This window comes from Nycticebus coucang, chromosome 3 (assembly GCF_027406575.1).
Source record: "Nycticebus coucang isolate mNycCou1 chromosome 3, mNycCou1.pri, whole genome shotgun sequence".
Classification (NCBI taxonomy): Eukaryota; Metazoa; Chordata; class Mammalia; order Primates; family Lorisidae; genus Nycticebus; species Nycticebus coucang.
Window position 1 is genome coordinate 55,187,211 of NC_069782.1, and position 18,015 is coordinate 55,205,225.

The 18,015-nt window shown below is 42.1% G+C and overlaps 1 protein-coding gene across 8 annotated transcripts in view; it reads left to right on the top strand.

Annotated features, from left to right (window-relative positions):
• Positions 1 to 13,313, top strand: part of MDM1 (Mdm1 nuclear protein) — a 29,963-nt gene extending 16,650 nt beyond the window's left edge. For all 8 annotated transcript variants that reach the window (XM_053582988.1, XM_053582989.1, XM_053582990.1 and 5 more), the window contains 6 exons: positions 587 to 892; positions 1,594 to 1,703; positions 2,128 to 2,237; positions 9,003 to 9,255; positions 11,044 to 11,103; positions 12,497 to 13,313. In XM_053582988.1, coding sequence (XP_053438963.1) covers positions 587 to 892; positions 1,594 to 1,703; positions 2,128 to 2,237; positions 9,003 to 9,255; positions 11,044 to 11,103; positions 12,497 to 12,609 — 952 coding nt within the window. In that variant the 3' untranslated portion in view covers positions 12,610 to 13,313. The remainder of the gene's footprint in view (positions 1 to 586; positions 893 to 1,593; positions 1,704 to 2,127; positions 2,238 to 9,002; positions 9,256 to 11,043; positions 11,104 to 12,496) is intronic.
• Positions 13,314 to 18,015: the final 4,702 nt, after the last annotated feature.

Sequence of the window (18,015 nt, forward strand, 5' to 3'; positions counted from 1 at the left end):
CCTCTTTTGGGTTTTAAAATGAACATGATTTAATGGTTTGTAAGAGTTAGTAGCAAGTAAAATAGTGTTTACTTGTGACGGCATATTAATATCAAATCTAGGCAGTATAAAATTCTAATTATTTTTAGTACAAATCTGTTCTTTAATAATGTGCTTAAAAGATGAATCTAAAGTATCAAACTTGAATCAGCTTATTTGATCACAAATGCACTTGTGTTTTTGCACAAACGTTAACTAAGTAATTGCACAAGTTGGGCCCTAGCTTGTGTGTGTAGAGCCAGTTAGTTGAGGAGTTGTTTTATCAGCAGAGGGACAGGTCACGTATGTGAAAGGGGGAGTAAGAAGAGATAAACATTTTATTTGGGATATTTTAATAGAAACTTCAGATTGTAACTTTTATTTGCTACATTTTATTAATAGAAAATGAACTCTCAGTTGATCTCTGTTCATTACCTGGGCAAGACAGTATCTGAGGAAAATATGTGGAATTGTGAACTGTGGGAGGAAATGATAGACTTCTATGATTAGTATAAACTAGAAAATGCGAACTACTCAAATTTAAAATAAAATTTACTTTGTTATGCAGAGGTACTACAAGCCATAAGATTTTACAGAAATGTCCTCCTACAAAACTAGAAGAAAAAAGACCTTTCTTGGAAGAAGAGCCCCAGAAAATCCCCATGGAGAAACTGGGTACGTCAGGTGTGTCCACGGCACCTGTCCGAAGGCGGCTGGCCTGGGATGCAGAGAATGGCAGGGAGGACCTACAGAGGCAGCCCAGAGAGGAAGAGGAGGAGGAAGAGGATGGGGAGAGGGACAAGCCGGTGGCTGCAGGCGAGCTGGAGGAGCTGGGCACGCCCGAGCACTCGAAGGAAGATGAGATAAAAGAAGGGTGAGACCTTTGGATTACTCAGGGTAGAGGAGCGTTGTTTTGTATTTTGTTTTGTCTCTAAGGATAGTGGTTTACACTTTCGGTTCATGACTAATAAAGAGCAGATTTTAGTTCAGTGCCACAAAGTAGGCATTGCTCTATGGCTCTGTTCACTCAGGTGTCTGAATCATCACTGATGGGTAATTGAGCAGGAGGCACTGATGGGGTGACTCTGGAAGGAAGTTAGTTTGGGTTGTTCTGATTTGTGCCCTATAATTATGATTTGCCAGATTTGCAGATGTGTCTGAGAGAATGACTTTCTTTATGTTTAGGGGGAAAAAAACTGGTATTCTTTAATATCAGATGATTCTATCAAAAAAGAAAGGAAAGAATGTTTTCTAATATTTTTTAAAAAATGATTTCCCTGTTGCTCTGTATGCAGACTGCTTCAGGAAGTGGTTCTTTCTTCCCATCAGTCATGGTGCTCCCTGTGCCTGGTGCTGTGGGTCGAGCAGAGCATGGCCCCGGCTCACTGCAGGACTCAGCTCCCCTGATGCTCCTCCTTCCCTTGCTCAGTCACTCTTCACTGGATTGGTGGCGGTTTCTTTAGAAACAAAATTGCTTTCTCTGTTAAGCTTTATACTTTATTATTGCACAGTGGAAGTATTTTTAATCATATTTTCTGGAGGAAATGTTTCATAATAGATTGTTTCAATTTGTAGGTCAGATTCATCTTCTGTTTCTTCAGGAAAAGGCAGGCTTCCTACTCCAAAACTGAGAGAACTTGGTGGGATCCAGAGGACGCATCACGATCTTACTACTCCAGCTGTTGGTAATAGGCAATCACTGTGCCATTCTTATTTAACTTGCTTTTTCTACATGATAATTTAGTTTAATTGAAACTGGGCTGGCCTGGTGAGGTGGCTCATGCCTGTAATCCCAGGGCTTTGGGAGGCTGAGGCAGGAGGATCACTTGAGGACAGGAATTTGAGACCAGTCTGGGCAATATAGCAAAACCTCATCTTTACAAAAAATAAGAAAATGAGCCAGGCATGGTGGCTTATGGCTGTAGTCCCAGCTACTCTGAAGACTAAGGCAGGAGGATCACTTGAACCCAGGAGTTCAAGGCTGCGCTGAGCCATGTGTGATTGGGCCAGTGCACCCCAGCCTCAGCAACAAGAGCGAGACCCAGTCTCTAAAACAATAAAAAGAAAAAAAAAAATAAAACAAAACCATCATCTTCTGCATTTTTCCAGGTGGTGCTGTTTTAGTGTCTCCATCTAAGGTGAAGTCTCCAGCCCCAGAACAGAAGAAAAGGATATCCTCTCAGGATTGTTTAGAAACTCCAAAGAATGATTTTACTAAGGTAAATGTTTCCATTTTGGGGAAAAAGCATCTTTTCTGGAACTGATTATTTTAATCAATGTAATGAATGAATTTCATTTTAGATTTCAGATTTTAGAAAATTCTATCAACCTGCTGTTAGTAAGGCCAAAGGCTGGACTCTTTCTCCTGGCAGGGGTGTTGCATTTCTGTGCTGTCCTTTCAGATCTTTTCAGTGCTGACCCCACAGGAAGCAAGGAAAGATGAATGGCACCATCTTCCTGAGCATCTGCTGGGTGGCGTCTGTGTCCCGGCTCTGATCTGGGCACTGCTCTAGTGCTGCACATGCTGCAGTGGACAGAACAGACCAGGCCCCGGCCCCCATTCCAGTGGGGGCAGATGGTGACCAGACAGCTAGGGGACACCTGGTGTTTCAGGTGGTAATGAGTGCCGAGGAGAAAAAGGGAGCGGGGAAAGTGAATAGGAAATGGCCAAGGAAGTCCCCACTGCCAGGGCAGCATTTAGGCAGAATCGTGGGTGATGAGGATGCTCCACACGCGTGTCTGGGAGGCACTGTAGTGAGGGAGAGCAGGGAGCGCAAGTCTGGGGCTAGAGCTGCTCACGCACATCTGGGAGGCACTGTAGTGAGGGAGAGCAGGGAGCGCAAGTCTGGGGCTAGAGCTGCTCACGCACGTCTGGGAGGCACTGTAGTGAGGGAGAGCAGGGAGCGCAAGTCTGGGGCTAGAGCTGCTGATTCCTTGAGGAACAACCAGGAGGTCAGTGTAGCTGGAACTGAGAGAGAAGTGTGGTCAATTAATTTGGAGAGGTAATGGGTGCTAAATTGTATAGGGCTCTGTATCTCAGCAGGGATTTGAATTTTATTCTGAACAAGGTGAGACGCCATTGGAAGGGCACAGGAGTAACATGATTTGGCTCAGGTTTTTCCAAGGTTATTCTGGCCGCTGCATTGAGAATGGACAGTGGGGAGGAAGAGCAGGGCTCTGAGTCAGTGACACGATCCAGGCGAGGGGTGATGGGCGTTTGGGTCAGGTGGTGGCCATGAAGGTCATGTGAGGGTCAGATTCTGGGTATGGATTGGAAGTGTAGCTAACAAGGCTCGCTGATGGATGAGACAGAGAGCCAAGGATAACACAAGATTTTTGGCCTGAGCAGTAAGGTTGGAGTTGTCATTTAACTGAGATGGGGAAGATGGTGTGAGGGGAAGAGTTGTGTTTCAGAGCTCTGTTCAAACATGTTACATTTGAGACACTGTTAGACATATGAGCAGATATGTTGAGAAGGAATCGACTTGTGTGGGTTTGGGGCATAGAGGGAAATGTTGGGCTGCCGACAAGGATTTGAGGCTCTTGATGGGTGGGAAGAGTGCTGCCACTGGAAGAGGTTCCATCAAGGGAGTGGGTACAGACGGACAGGAGCTGTGGGCATGGCTGGTGTTGGGGAGTGAGCCAGTGAGAGGTGGACACACTGGGGCTGTGTTGTCCTGGAGGTGTCAAGGAAGCGGGAGGGTCACTAAGGTGTGAAAACATTATTGGATTTATCTGGACGAGGACCATTGGTGACCATGATGGAGGGCAGTTCAGTGGACGATGAGGGACAGAAACCTAAGTGCAGTGGGTTCGAGAGAGAGACGGCCTGGAGACTGCCGTCCCAGACAGTGGTTGTGAGGTTTGCTTTTTTTTTTTTTTCTTACTCTGAAGAGGAAAACAGGGAGAGAGATCAAGGTGGAAAACATGATAGCAGGTTTGTGTATTGACAAGAATAATTTTAGAGAGAGAAGAGTTGGTGATGTGCAGTGAGGGGACAGTTGTTGGGCAGACTAGGAGCCAGGCTTGAGATCTGGTGGGAGGGCAGCAGGGTCCTCAGACACCGTTTCTTTGCTGCTATGAGCACAGGGAGGCCTGGGGGCTCCGGGGAAGCCCCTTCTGATTGCTTCTGGCTGAAGTATGAATAAGATCCTTATTCTCCTCCCAGCTGAGAATGAGGCTGGGAAGAAAAAGGTGACATGAAGCAGAGTTCTCCAAGAGTGTGTCAGGAACATGGGAAGATGCAGAACTATATTCCGGGGCCCCGGAGCCTGTTGCCTCACAAACTAGGCGTAAGACTAGTCAGGAGGGGTTTCACGTTTGGTCGCAGAGGGGCGGGATGGCTAGAGGGTTGGTTTTGGCTGGGGTTTTAGTTTATCAGAGCAAGAGAAAATGAGAAAAGGGAAGAGAGTTAGGTTATGTGCGGGGGGGGGGGTGATTATAGTGATGGGTCGTGGGAGTTGAGAGCGTTAGGGAGGACTTGAGAGGGGAGACACGAAGTTGATAGGATCAGTGGATGGAGGTTGTGAGAACGGCAGACTTGCTGGAATTGGAGCCCTGTGGGATGAATTCTAAAGTCAGGAGGTGGTGGCCAGACCTGGAGATGATGGCGAGGTCACAGTGTGACAAGGCTTAGCTTCTAGTCACAGGCATAAGTGGTTGAAGTAAAATAATACCATTCTGAGAAGAGATTGAACATCTGTAAGGAATTTTGCTGATGGCTGTTCATGAGCTCCAGAGAGCACAGAAGGTTTGTCAAGCGTTGGGAACAGGTAGGAGATGGGGTCAGAGTGCCCCCTCCACCCCTGCCCATGCTCAGAGCAGAGCTTGGCTTACAGAGCGGCACCATATCTAAGGTGTTTCCTGCAGGCGTGTTGAAGGAGTGATTAGGAATGCAGTCAGAGGGCTGCCGGGAATCAAATCTCAGGAGTCCCTGTTGCCCACATGGACTGTTGTGCCCTGCGACAGAGTCCAGGCTGCCAGGGTGTGAGCTTCTAGGTAGGCTCGGCCAAAATGGGTGACCCCAGTCCAGTGGTTCTCAACCTTCCTAATGCCGTGGCCCTTTAATGCAGTTCCTGTGGGTCGCGACCCACAGATTGAGAACTGCTGCCCTAGTCCATATTTGCAGCTGGATTTGTATGTATTATTTTCATTTACTGTGGAATCAACTTATTGAATAATCTAAACAGAGTAATACTGTCCTTTAACATTTTAATACCAACCTCCGTCTCATTGCGCACACAGTACAAGTGCAGCATTTTGATCACAAACTCTTCTAAAATAAGCTGGTTTCGTATTGAGTTGATTGGAAATCCCTCTGTGGGAATTTTCTGCCACTGGCACGAGGAGCTAGATTTGGTTATTTCCCATGGTCTTACCCCTTGGTTACTGGTAGGCAGAGGAGTCATTAAACTTGATATATACAAATCAGTTTTTTCGTCTTTATTTTCTTATAAAAGCATTTACAAGAAATTACATTATTATTACATATAAAATTACACCCATAAGTCATTCAGTTTCCAATAAATTACCAAAAATCTCACTCACTTTGGGGTAGACTTCTTGTGATAGTGGTTTGATCATCAAGGAGCATTTTCCAACCTTACAGGAAACCTTCAGAACCTCAGTGTGCATTAGTGCGCTTCATTCTTTCAGCAAATTTACACACATGCTTGGCTGTCTTGACTGTAGTTAATAAAAACAGGCCCGGAACGTGACCTTACGGGACCTGCAGTCTGTTGAGGGCGTTATGCATTAATCAGTCACACCGAAAAAAAGAATATTAAAACTAATAATAAGGGTTTCAACGTAGAAGTACATAGTGCTGTTCTGCAAGGAGTTGGCCTTGTCGTAGAGATCAGGAAGGTTGTTGAAAATCCAGGGTGCTTCTTAGAAGGGTCATAAATGAGCTGAGATGAAGAGGAAGGAGAAGCATTAACCAGGTAAAAAGGGGGATGAGGAGTGTGGCCTGGGCCAGGATCCTGCGGGGAGAAAGAACATAGGGTTTTAGGAAACAAAGAACAGTATAGTGTGTCAGGGAGCAGGGCGCAGGACGAGGCTGGGAGAGAGAGCACCTCTGAGAATGTCCGTCTTCATCTCAGGAGCAACGGGAGGCCACTCAAGACAGTTAAATGTGGGGTATCATGGCTGATTTATGATTTGCGCCACTCAGACCGTTTAAATGCAGGGCATCATGGCTGATTTACGTTTTGCAAGGTCTCTCTGGCGGCCGTAGAAAGCAAGAATGGAGTGTGGACAAGTTCACTGCAGCAATTCAGGGCAGGAGGTGCTGGTAGGTGTTGTGACGGAGGTGGACATGGGTAGGAGTGAAGGGAACTGAAGACTATGTGAGGGGAGTGAAGTCGAGGCTTGGCGCCGGGCTGGGCAATGGAGTTGAGAGACAGGATGAGGCACTGGGTGATGTCTGAGTCACTGGCTTGTCCAACAAGATGGTGGCAGTCCAGGCACTGCTCAAGAGAACTCTGGATGAGGACCTCCCTGGAAGAGATTATCATGAGTTTTATTTCATTCATTCAACAATATTTAATTGGCTTTTAAACTTGCCAGACAGTGGTCTGGGATCTGAAGATTCACTGACAATCAAGACAAGACCTCTCTGCCTTTGTGGAGCTTACATTTTCATTGGGAGAAATAGATAATTTTTTTTTTTCTTTTTGGGACAGTCTCACTATGTTGCCCTCAGTAGAGTGCCATGGCATCACAGCTCACAGCAACCTCCAACTCTTGGGCTTAAGCAGTTCTCTTGCCTCAGCCTCCCAGTAGCTGGGACTACAAGTGCCCACGACAATGCCTGGCTATTTTTTGTTGCACCTGTCATTGTTGGTTTAGCAGGCCTGGGCCGGGTTCAAACCCACCAGCCTCGGTATATGTGGCTGGCACTGTAACCACTGTGCTATGGGTGCTGAGCCAACAGATAATGTTTAAAAAGAGAATTCTAGGAAGCAGTAAGTACTGTGAATTAATAAAACTGCAGATCACCTCCCAGAGGTAGGTAAGGCAGCTTTAGTTTGGGCCATCAGGATAGGCACCTCTGAGGAGGTGACATTTTGGCTGAGACCTCACTAATGAGGGAGGTACCCATGCAGGGATCTGGAGCAGCTGCGCTTTTGCAGGTGGAGAGGACTGAAGTACAAGGCAAGAACCAGCAGCAGGGTTTAGAGAGCTTGAAGGTCCGGGTGGCTAGAGTCTGGAGAGGGCCGGAAATGGGGCTGGAAAGGGCAGCCAGGTACAGAGTTTGGACCTTACTTGAACTGCGCTTGGAAGCCCCTGGAAGATCTGGAGCAAAAAAGCAAATAGGTTCTGACTGACAAGGCCAATTAATCACTGACTTCCTTCCCCACAGAGAGCTGTGTGCTCAGGGCAGACAGGAACAGCGAACAGATCGGAAATCAGTCACATGAAGCCGGGAAGTGGAAGTATTTACAGGTTTCATTTGGGTCTTTTTAGCAATAGTAACAGCAATTTGACAGAAATCCCAGATTTTGTTTATGTAGGAAAAGAAAAAAACAACCAAAGAACAATTTCTCTTTGGAATTTTTTTCTGTTGTGCTGATTCTTGTTTAAAGAGAAGCAGGTGGAAACTTGTAGGTTATGCTAGATCTCGATGTGAGATGTGTTAACTGGGTGAGACCAACACGCACAGGCCGTCTTCACGCTGACGCAGGGGACTGTCAATCACAGATGGGGACTCCTAGGTTTAGGAAACAGTGTTTGTGAGGTGGCAGCGTCAGACACGGGCAGCAGTTACCAGGAACGGTCAGGGAAGTTTGGAACTGTATTTGATTTTGCTGGTTGTGCATTCTTTTAAAAATCTTCAGTGACTTTTAGGACAATGATACGTTGTCATTGTGGAAAACAGAAAATACTGATCAACTGAAAAAGAAAATAAAATGATCTCGCACCTCCTGTTTAGAGACAGCCACGGTTAAATTTTTGAGATATGTAGGTCTGTGTGTGCACTAATGTGTTTAATTACACTGCAGATGAGACTTAGTGATCTTTTCTCTTAGCACTGTATTGTGAATATATTTTCATGTCATCAATGTAATCTATAATTTTACTTTATACTGTAGTTTAACTTTATACCGTATAAAGTAGTTATAACTACAGTAATACTGTAGTTATACCATAGTTTTTTAAACCAGATGCTTATTGTTAAGACGTAGTTTTTGTTTTGTTTTTTTTTTTTTTTTTGCAGTTTTTGGCTGGGGTCGGGTTTGAAACCGCCACCTCCGGTATATGGGGCTGGCACCCTACTCCTTGAACCACAGGCACCGCCCTTTAAAACCTAGATTTTTTAATCCAGATTCCTATAATTTCTTATTTTATTTTGAAAAATACTATAAAGGAATATTTTAGCTACATTTAAATTTACATTATTATTTCTTTTGTATAAATACTCCCCATGTTATTGTATGGTCAAAAACCACAGAATTTTAAGGCTTTTGCTGTTTTGCCAGCCCCCCCCAGAAAATTTTGCTCCAAATAACAGTCTATGAGATTTTTCCACATCCTTGCCAGCTCTGAGTATTATTACATTTTTAAATATTAATTTTTGAAATTTAGCAAGTAGAAAAGTGGTACCTTATTGCTTTTATGCTTTTATGTTATTATTTGATTAATGAGATAGAATAATTTGTATATATAGCATATGAATTGCTTATTCATATCCTTTTTATACTTTTAATTATTTTTAAAGAAATATGTAGCAATAATAGTAATTCATTTTCAGTCATGTGAGTTGTACATTTTCCTGAAATTTGTCATTTTTCTTTTAGTTTTTAAATGTATACATATTTTGTTTTATGTAGCCAAATCTGTTTATATTATATCTTCCCCACTTGGAGATTATGTAAATTTTCCCCATAATTTTTCCTTCTGCTTTTTTTTGCATTTAAATCTTGGTTTATTTATTTATGTATGTACACTTGTATCTTTTTTTTTTTTTTTTTTTAATCATTTAGAAAGAAAGTCGTGCTATATCCCTTCTGACGTCTCCAGCTGCTGGCATAAAAACAGTTGATCCCTTGCCTTTGCGGGAAGATTCTGAAGCCAATATCCCCAAATTTGCTGAGGCAACTCTTCCAATTTCCACAATTCTGGAATATCCCACAAACACCCCTGGACAGTTGCCTTCTCCACCCCACGCCTCGTCCTACTGGCATCCCTCTCGTCGGATTCAGGGCTCTCTGAGAAATCCAGAATTTCAGCACAATGGTAATTATTTTGTTTTAATTTTTCATCTTGCAGTGAAAGTGTTACACTGCTAGGCACAGAGGCTGTGAGAATTTACTCTATATTGATAATTATTCAGCATCTTTAGTTAATGTAATAGCTTCATTAAATAGGACACTCAGCATGTGCCCCTGAGCCCACCCTCTGTTCCTGTCTCCCTGGGAGGCCTCAGGTCCTCACACTGCAGCCCTGTGGTGCCTGTCCTTCAGCAGATGGGCTGCCCGTCCTCCAGCAGATGGACTGCCTGTCCTCCAGCAGATGGCTGTCTGTCCCAACAGTGTCTCCGCGTTGCCACACGTGGCTGGGGGTGGAGCTGGATGTAAGGAATGAGCTTCCTTTACCTCCCTGAGGCGTCGATGAGCCCTTTCATGCCTTCCACCCTTAGTGTGGAGACGTCCGCTGCTGTTTCCATTTTGGATCTTTGGCACATGGTGTTTCCTTTCTGGCAGCATTTGGATCTTCTCTGCAGCCCAGTGTTCTGAAATTTCAAAGTGATGTGCCCGGAGTGGGGCTCTTCTCATATCTTGTGCGTGTACTTCCATCAGCTCTTTTCAGTCTGGAAAATTCTCACTTGTGGGAAATTTAATGGATTATTCAGTTAGTAATTTCCCCTCTATCTCCTCTTTCCTCTTTCTGGTACTCCTATTATTTAGATGTTGTATGTGATTTTATTATCTTCCGTCTCTGTCTTTTTTAATTTGAAAGGAGTATTACTAATTTTCATTTTCTACCTCTTCTAGTCATTTGTTAAAAGGACTTTTGCTGTAACATTCCTTCCTTCTCAGCTCTTTTTAGCACTGTGTACTCGCTTCGTATCACACCCCACTCTTATTTCAGGAGGAGGTGAACGAGGTAGGTAGTGGCCGGTTGAGAAGGTGGTGTCCCTTCCCTCTGCTGTAGTGGGCGTCCCTTAGGCAGCTGCTCTGGTAAATCTAAGAGACGAAGCTCCCAGAAGAGGCAGTTGTCCAGCTGTGCCGATTAAGGAAGGAGCTGGCAGCCCAACGACTCTGAACATTTTCAGCCTTGCCCAGTCCATTCTTCCCTTGGCTCCAAACGTCAGTGGTGCTCGGTGCTCTGAGCTCCGACCCTGAGGGGACGGGCTGGTTGCTCCTTGGTTCCCTCCTCCGCGGGCGAGGAATTCACCTGCTCGGTGCAGTTACACACTCCCTGCCCTGCCCTTTGCCCTTTCTGGTGTTTTCTTGTCTTCTGTTTGTTCTGTGGGTTTACGTCATTTTTGTAAATGGGTTTTTGTCTTATAAGTTTAATGTCATTTGTGTATTCAAACTACCAGCTCTGGTCAAATTACATTTCTTTAAAGTTAGAATAGATCACTGTTATTATTGAACATGATTTTAGACTATCCATAGTTTATAGACTTGCTAAGTACTTTAGAAACGAATGGATGACCCTTTGATAGTAATTTCTTGTGAGATAAAATTAATTCTGACAACCTACTTTTTTATTTATTTTTTTTAAATTTATTTATTTTTATTGTTAAATCATAGCTGTGTACATTGGTGCAATCGAGGGGTACAATGTGCGGTTTTCATATACAATCTGAAATATTCTCATCAAACTGTTCAAAGTAGCTTTCATGGCATTTTCTTAGTTACTGTATGCAGGCATTTGTATTCTGCATTTAGTAAGTTTCGCCTATACCCATTCTAAGATGCACTCTGACCACCTACTTTTATTAGTGGGTTAGGATAATTAGGACAGGCTATTTGGTAGCTTCGAAGGATAATTTCTTCTGCCTTTTTTTTTTTAAAGTGGGAAAAGCGAGGATAAACAATTTCCAGTTACCTCAGCACGACGCCTTTAATGATGAAGGTATGTCAACAGTCATATAACATAGATGTTGGAGCACTATTTTGTGATAGTTTATAATAGTGTAATGACCTTACATTTGATTATCCCTTTGTAGTTTATGAAGTACTTCCACAGATGTTTTTTCATTAGATCTTTGACAGGAGGTGGAGGGGAGGGGGAACATCCCCATTTTCCAAGTGAGTAAACTGGGGCCTGCAGTGGTGAGAACTCTTTCTGGGGCCAGTGGACAGTGAGCAACTGTACCCAGGCTTGTTCTCCTGTGGTCCCGCCCTGTCCAGCTCAGGGAGGTGGCCTGACATTATAGTTGCCATTTTTTTTTCAAATGTCTATATATTTTTGTCAGTTTTCACTTCTCAAAAAAATATGATTTGGGAAAATGGATTTTTTCTCTCCTGCATAGCTTTCATTCTGACAAATTAATTTGTTTCTAATAGTGCCAGGAGAAATTTTGAATTCTTGACGTGAATAATTGAAATCACTATTTTAATTTATCCTAAGAAGTATGGAATTACTGAATTTACAAATGTTGAATTAGAAAGTGCATTTGAATTTAATATTTTTTATATTAGAAGTTCACATACATTAAAAGTTTTCTCTCCTGTATGCAAGTTGAGGAATTTTCATTAGAATTCAGTGAACTAGAAATTAGATTTTTATGTTTTGAAATGCAAATGTCTGGCAACTTTGAATCCAGTTCCGTTTTCTTTTTAATGGAAGATCTAAGTTTATAAATAACCTTATAATGGATTATTGGGTTAGATAGATACCTCATTTGCTTACTCAGAATGAGGAATTTCAGTAGTAATGAAAGGTATCACATTACAGTCACACATTATTTCTACATTTAGTGAGATTATTTCAGGAATGTGATGTTAGTACCTTGTTAAAGTATGGCATTTTGTTTTTTAAAAGTTTAGAAAAGCTTTTTGCTCAGAGCAGCTGTGTTTTTTAAAGTAGGAAAAAAAAGCAGTATTATAATGAATTGTTTCCAGATAATACTGAAATCGTAAGCTGTATTTTTAGTTTAATAACATGATTTCAGGAAGAAAAAATATTTAACATTAAAATGTTTGATTTCTATATATGATAAATTTGGAAAACTACTGTGAGTGATTAAGAAAATGTTAATATCTTACATTTTAAAGTTTGTTTGTTTATTTGTTTTTTTGCAGTTTTTGACTAGGGCTGGGTTTGAACCCGCCACCTCCGGCATATGGGGCTAACACTCTACTGTTGAGCCAATATCTTACATTTTAATAGATTTCTTTTTCTGATAGACCCAACATTGAAACATACTACAAAGCTTGATGCTTATAAACTTTTGTTACATAAGATGAAATTTTGTTCACTGTATCTTTGCATTGAGTAGATTGTTGGGATCTTCTCGTTGCAGACGAGGACAGGTTGTCTGAGATTTCTGCCCGCTCTGCAGCATCCAGTCTCCGGGCGTCTCAGACCCTGGCACGAGCCAAGAAGAGGAAGGAGAATTTCTGGGGTAAAACATAAACCTTGCCAGGTGGCTTGTACACAGGGAACCACTGGCGTAACTTTTCTTTATTGCTTACTGTGTTAAGATGTTTTGAGTGTTTTAATTTTTTTTCTGACATTCCCTACTTAAACAGAAATATTTGATTTTTAATAGTCTCTTCATTTACTTGGAAATTTTTAACACAGGCTTATACAATTTAACTTTTAAACACTACTTTTCATGTATATTCCAAAGTACAAAGACATAGATTATAGAGTTCTTCATGTGTTACCACTTTTGTATTAGGTGCCATGGATAGAATTGTACCCATCCAGAGAATATCCAAAAAGATAAACCGAAGTAAAATTAAAGTCCCAGTGTGAAGCATATATTCCCCTAAGATTGGTTATATGTATCTTTATAATTGTAGATGTCATAAAATGAATTTATTGTTCCTTTAACTTTTGCTGTGGTGTTTTTTATTGAGTTCTTTCCATATGTGATGGCAGTGTTATTTAATATAATAGTACTTTGAAAATACCAGCTGTATATATTTTTCATATTTATGTAACTAAGTTTGCTGGGAGATGTGTATATTTTTGATCTTTGTGTGTATTCTATTTGTATGGAGACTTTGGCTTACATTTGAATAATGTCCGCATTTTAAACAATTAAAAAATTATTTGTATAATGGAGAATTAAAACTTTGTAGCCATTTTGAAATAAAAATTAATCAAGTGTGTTTGGCCTCCCCAGAAAGTTATTACCTGGAGCAAATATTTGTCTTTTAGAAGAATTCTGCTGGTAACAGGTTAATCAAAAGTGACATACTTCTTTTGCATCTGCAAGAAGGCAATGAAGCTGAGTCCATGACATTTTTGCACAAATGGAGAACAAATAAAGAACTTCCAAGGCAGACCCAATTTACAGAAATTTTACACAAACTTTGACTATACTGCATTCCTGGACATGTTCTGTTGTCTTACTATTTATCTTGCAAATCATAGTAAATTTAAGTTTCTAAAAATATGAATTCCATAAAATCTTTACAATAATAAAAAGTGTTGAAGATAAAATACATACGTGATATTCATGCTGGTTGGTTAGAGACCAAGTAAACAGTCTGTTCTTTAGTACGTGGTCAAAAGTGCTTTTGCAGTTCACTGGTTCACATAAGTTAAAGATTGTATGTTATCTTAGTGCTGTAAAAAGCTATAGGCATACAAATATTCACCCACATTCCACATTTAAAAAAGTTATTAAGGCACTAGGCCTGAGAAGTTTGGAATTAATATATACCTGGGTTTAGAACATAAGTTGGCTTCTATACAAATGTGTGTACTGAGGCATATCAGTTGTGAAGTTAGGTTGAAACTTGTCTCTCTCAGAAGCTCGGAGGTGTCCTTGTTGTCGGTTAGTCTTACTGGTTAGGACGAAGTTTTTGATGGCTGACCACTGAGCTGTGGTAAAGTAGAGAATTATGACCAGCTTGTAGGGAACTTTCTGTAACGTAGTGCATTTCCCCTGAGCTACAGACTGTAAAATCTGAGTACACACATTGACAGTGGAGTGAATCACACAACTGGAACTTGATCTATCAGGTTCAGATGGATGCAGGTTTAGTTCTCCCAGGGCCAAGGTTATAACCCGAGTCTCTGTGTGATGCTTTAGCTCTGCAGAAGAATTCTCCTGGCTGCTTTTCTTACAAAAACCCTGCTCAGTGGCCCAGGGGAGAGCAGTGATGAGGGGTGAGTGCTGTTCCACCACCCACACTAGGTGAGCAGCTCAGAGGACGTGCCTTTGAGGGATGAGGAAGAGTCTTAGTTATGTAAGAACCATCTCAGATTTGCAAGTATTCAGGAGCTGGGATTGCTAATTCAATATTTTATTAATTTCATTAAAGCATACTTTACAATTGGATTGGCACCTGTAGCTCAGCAGCTAGGGCGCCAGCCACATACATTGGAGCTGGCAGGTTCGAACCCAGCCTGGGCCTGCCAAACAACAATGATAATTACAACTAAAAAAAAAAAAAAAAAATAGCCAGGCATTTTGGTGGGTTCCTGTAGTCCCAGCTACTCAGGAGGCTGAGGCAAGAGGATCACTTGAGCCCAGGAGTTGGAGGTTGCTGTGAGCTGCGACGCCACAGCACTCTACCGAGGGTGACAAAGTGAGACTGTCTCAAAAGCATACTTTATAATAAGCTGGAATTATTAAAAATTACAGCTCAATGAGTTTGGAGGGATGTATACATCTGTGAAACCATCACCACAGTCTGATACATCCTGGAATTATTAAAAATTACAGCTCAGTGAGCTTGGAGGGATGTTTACATCTGTGAAACCATCACCACAGTCTGATACATCGTGGAATTATTAAAAATTACAGCTCAATGAGCTTGGAGGGATGTATACATTTGTGAAACCATCACCACTGTCTGATACATCTTCTTCACCCTAAAAGTCTCCTCTTTTGTTTGTTTGCAGTCTGTCTTACTCCTGGTCCTCAGGGCAACCAGTAACCTGCTTTCTGTCACTATAAATCAGTGCAAGAATTTCATAAAAATGGGGCCATCTGTTGTGTCTGCCACTCCTCACTCCACGGGGTCACTATGCTCTGGTGTGCATTCTCCCTTTAAGGCTTTCACCTTCTGTGGACTTAGGTTGTTTGTTCGGGATTAAACAGATGAAGCTGCTATTGGTATTCATGTGCAAGTCTTTTTATACACAGTCTTATTTCGTTTTGGAAAGTAACTAGGCTTTTTATTCACTTTTAGTATAACTTCTACTTTGATTATACAGTACATACCCAAATCAACATTTTATTAACTGGTAGCTTGGTCTTTTTGTCTACCTTGGTATTTCAAAAGGCAGACTGGGGACTGAAACCCAGAATCACAATGGAAAGTCTTTCTGCTCTGTTCCCCATCTCCCTCATCCTCATTTTATTATTATTAGAGTGTTCATGCTAAAACTGTAAGTCTCTGTGTGATTCAGTTCTCTCTTTCTGGTTAATTCATTTGGGAGTGACTTTTCCACTGTGCTTTCTTGGAAGATAAATGTCTACCTTTCTTTTCTAATCAGGAGAAAAAGAGTATGTGGGCATTGAATTATTGTGCAAATGGATTTAAGCAGAATGAAAGTGAGTTAACGCCCCAAACGAATTTGTCCTTCTAGAGAGCAGTGCAATGACATTCTGACATTGTCTGTCCAGGGCGCTCCCGATAGATGATGGGCACCCAGTGGAAATCCAAAAAATATCCAACCTCTGGAAGTTTACCAAAAGAACAAATGATCTAAAACGGTAGGTGGTCCTGGAATCGTTTCTGTTTGGTTCTGGAATGCATGTTTGGCATTTTCACACGTGCAGTGGTGGTCTCATGTCAGCACGTCAGCGTGGTGCTGGGCACAAAGGCCACTCCGGGTGAGAGAACGGTCCCTATTGTCCCGCCAGGCCTGGTCATGTGGGGTCTCTGAGAAGCCAGCTCACTCCACCAGTGTAACGTGTGGACTAAAGCAGGTCAGTGGCCTCTTCAGCTCTGTGTCATGAACTCCGCGCTGACACCGGCCCCGGACTCAAAGCACAGCTGTTTTTCTCCCACGGTGAGTGAAGTCACAGGAAAACACAGCCCTTTGCTCTCAGGCTCAGCGCCAAGCATCCTCCAGCTCTATTTCATTTTTCTGTTTCATTCCCACCGTGATGCTCTCCTGCAGCAGCGGCCCGTCCCCTACCCCTGCCACATGGCAGGTGAGACCAAAAGAAAAGTTCTCCATCCTTTTATCCCCCATTTCAGAGTGTCCCTCTGGGCAGGAGTGAGAAATGAGGCCCAGGGTACACCACACCACCCTTGGGAGTCAGAGCGTGAGGCCAGCAGGGAGGGCAGTGATTGTCCCCCGTGTGACGCGGGGGATCTTAGGTGTGCCTTGAAAAATTGTAAAGGTGATAATTAAATTACTTTTGAAAGAAGTTCAAAGCACAGTAAGTATATTCCCCTTTTCACTCTTTTTTTATTTTTTATCAACATAATGTAAGTGTGCTGTGAAAGTTTAACTAGATTCAAACGGTTGAAAAACACTGAGATAGGATAATGTTTGGGAGAGTTTATGCTGAAATTGTTCCTCTTCCCCTTACGTGGTCTACACCAATCCTGTGCTGCAGCTGGCCCTCGGGCCAACTGTTAAATATTCAGCACTTCCATGAGTTGTTCAATTATCAGTGGTTTGAAATTGGCCTGGTGGGGGCATTTACACCACTGAAATCAGCAAAGGCTGTAAACCAGGACTTCTCCCTCCTCCCCCAGAGGCAGCTCTCAGCCCACACAGCTACTCCCTGTCTCTCGTCTTTGCTTATTATTCCCTCATGTAGAAAACTCAGAAAGGAGACAAGAGGTGGCTCAAGATAAAATCCTATAAGATTTATTTTATTATACTATTCAAAGCTTCCTTGGTTTATAAAAATAGTTTGGTTTACTTTCCTTTCTTGGCTAAAGTTTATCCAAAAAATAACAATAAGCCATAAATAGCAGATAACGGAGGGAGATAGGAAGGGAGTGTTCCCATGATACCCCATGGGCCTGCCTGGTGCAGGGGCTGGAATCTGAATGGTCTTCCAGGCGATTCTGACATTCTGGAAGTTGGGCAACTGGCTTTGGAGTTATAGTAACCTGTGGTTTAATCTCAACTCTACCCTGGACCAGCTGGTTAAACTTCTTTGAACTTGTATTCCTCATCTTGCTGATGAAAATGATAGTTAACACACCAATTTAGTTTTAAGATTAAATGGCACAGGTCTGCAAAGGTGTTTTGTATATGCTACCCAACTGTTATTCAGTTGACAATGTTAGTTTTATTATGTTGGGAAATTTTCCTTAAAACAATAGGAAAAACTTTTTTTTTTTTTTTTTTAGAAAGGTTAAGTTTAAATCTAGCAAGCAGGAGGCAGGCTGTCCTGGAATTGTGGCTTCGCTCCTCATGGACCTATCAGTTATGACCTACATAGAGCTTACACAGAGGCACTTTTGGGCAGGGTGCCGAAATGATTTGTTTCCGTTATGTGGTGACTCCAGTGCTGTGACTCAGCGACTCTGGAAGGTGGAACCAATTACATGATATATACAAATGATCTAGCATAACCATGAATTGGAGATGTTATCAGTCATGAGTCAGGAAACGCAGATATGAGGGACCCACAATAATTACCGATGAAAGGAAAGATAGGCAAGGTTAGTTCCCAAATGAATGTATGTCCAATATCAAAGATTTCCTATGTCTGCTACAAGGTATTTTTTTAAAAGATGAATTAAATAAAACTCAGTTTTGTAATTTTAAGAAGAAAATATAAACTAACTTGGATGCCACACATTGTGGGAAACCGTAGGCGCTTTACACTCATAACTTCTGTAATAGAGTTTGGGCATCTCACTCGGGAAAATTCTGCCCACAATA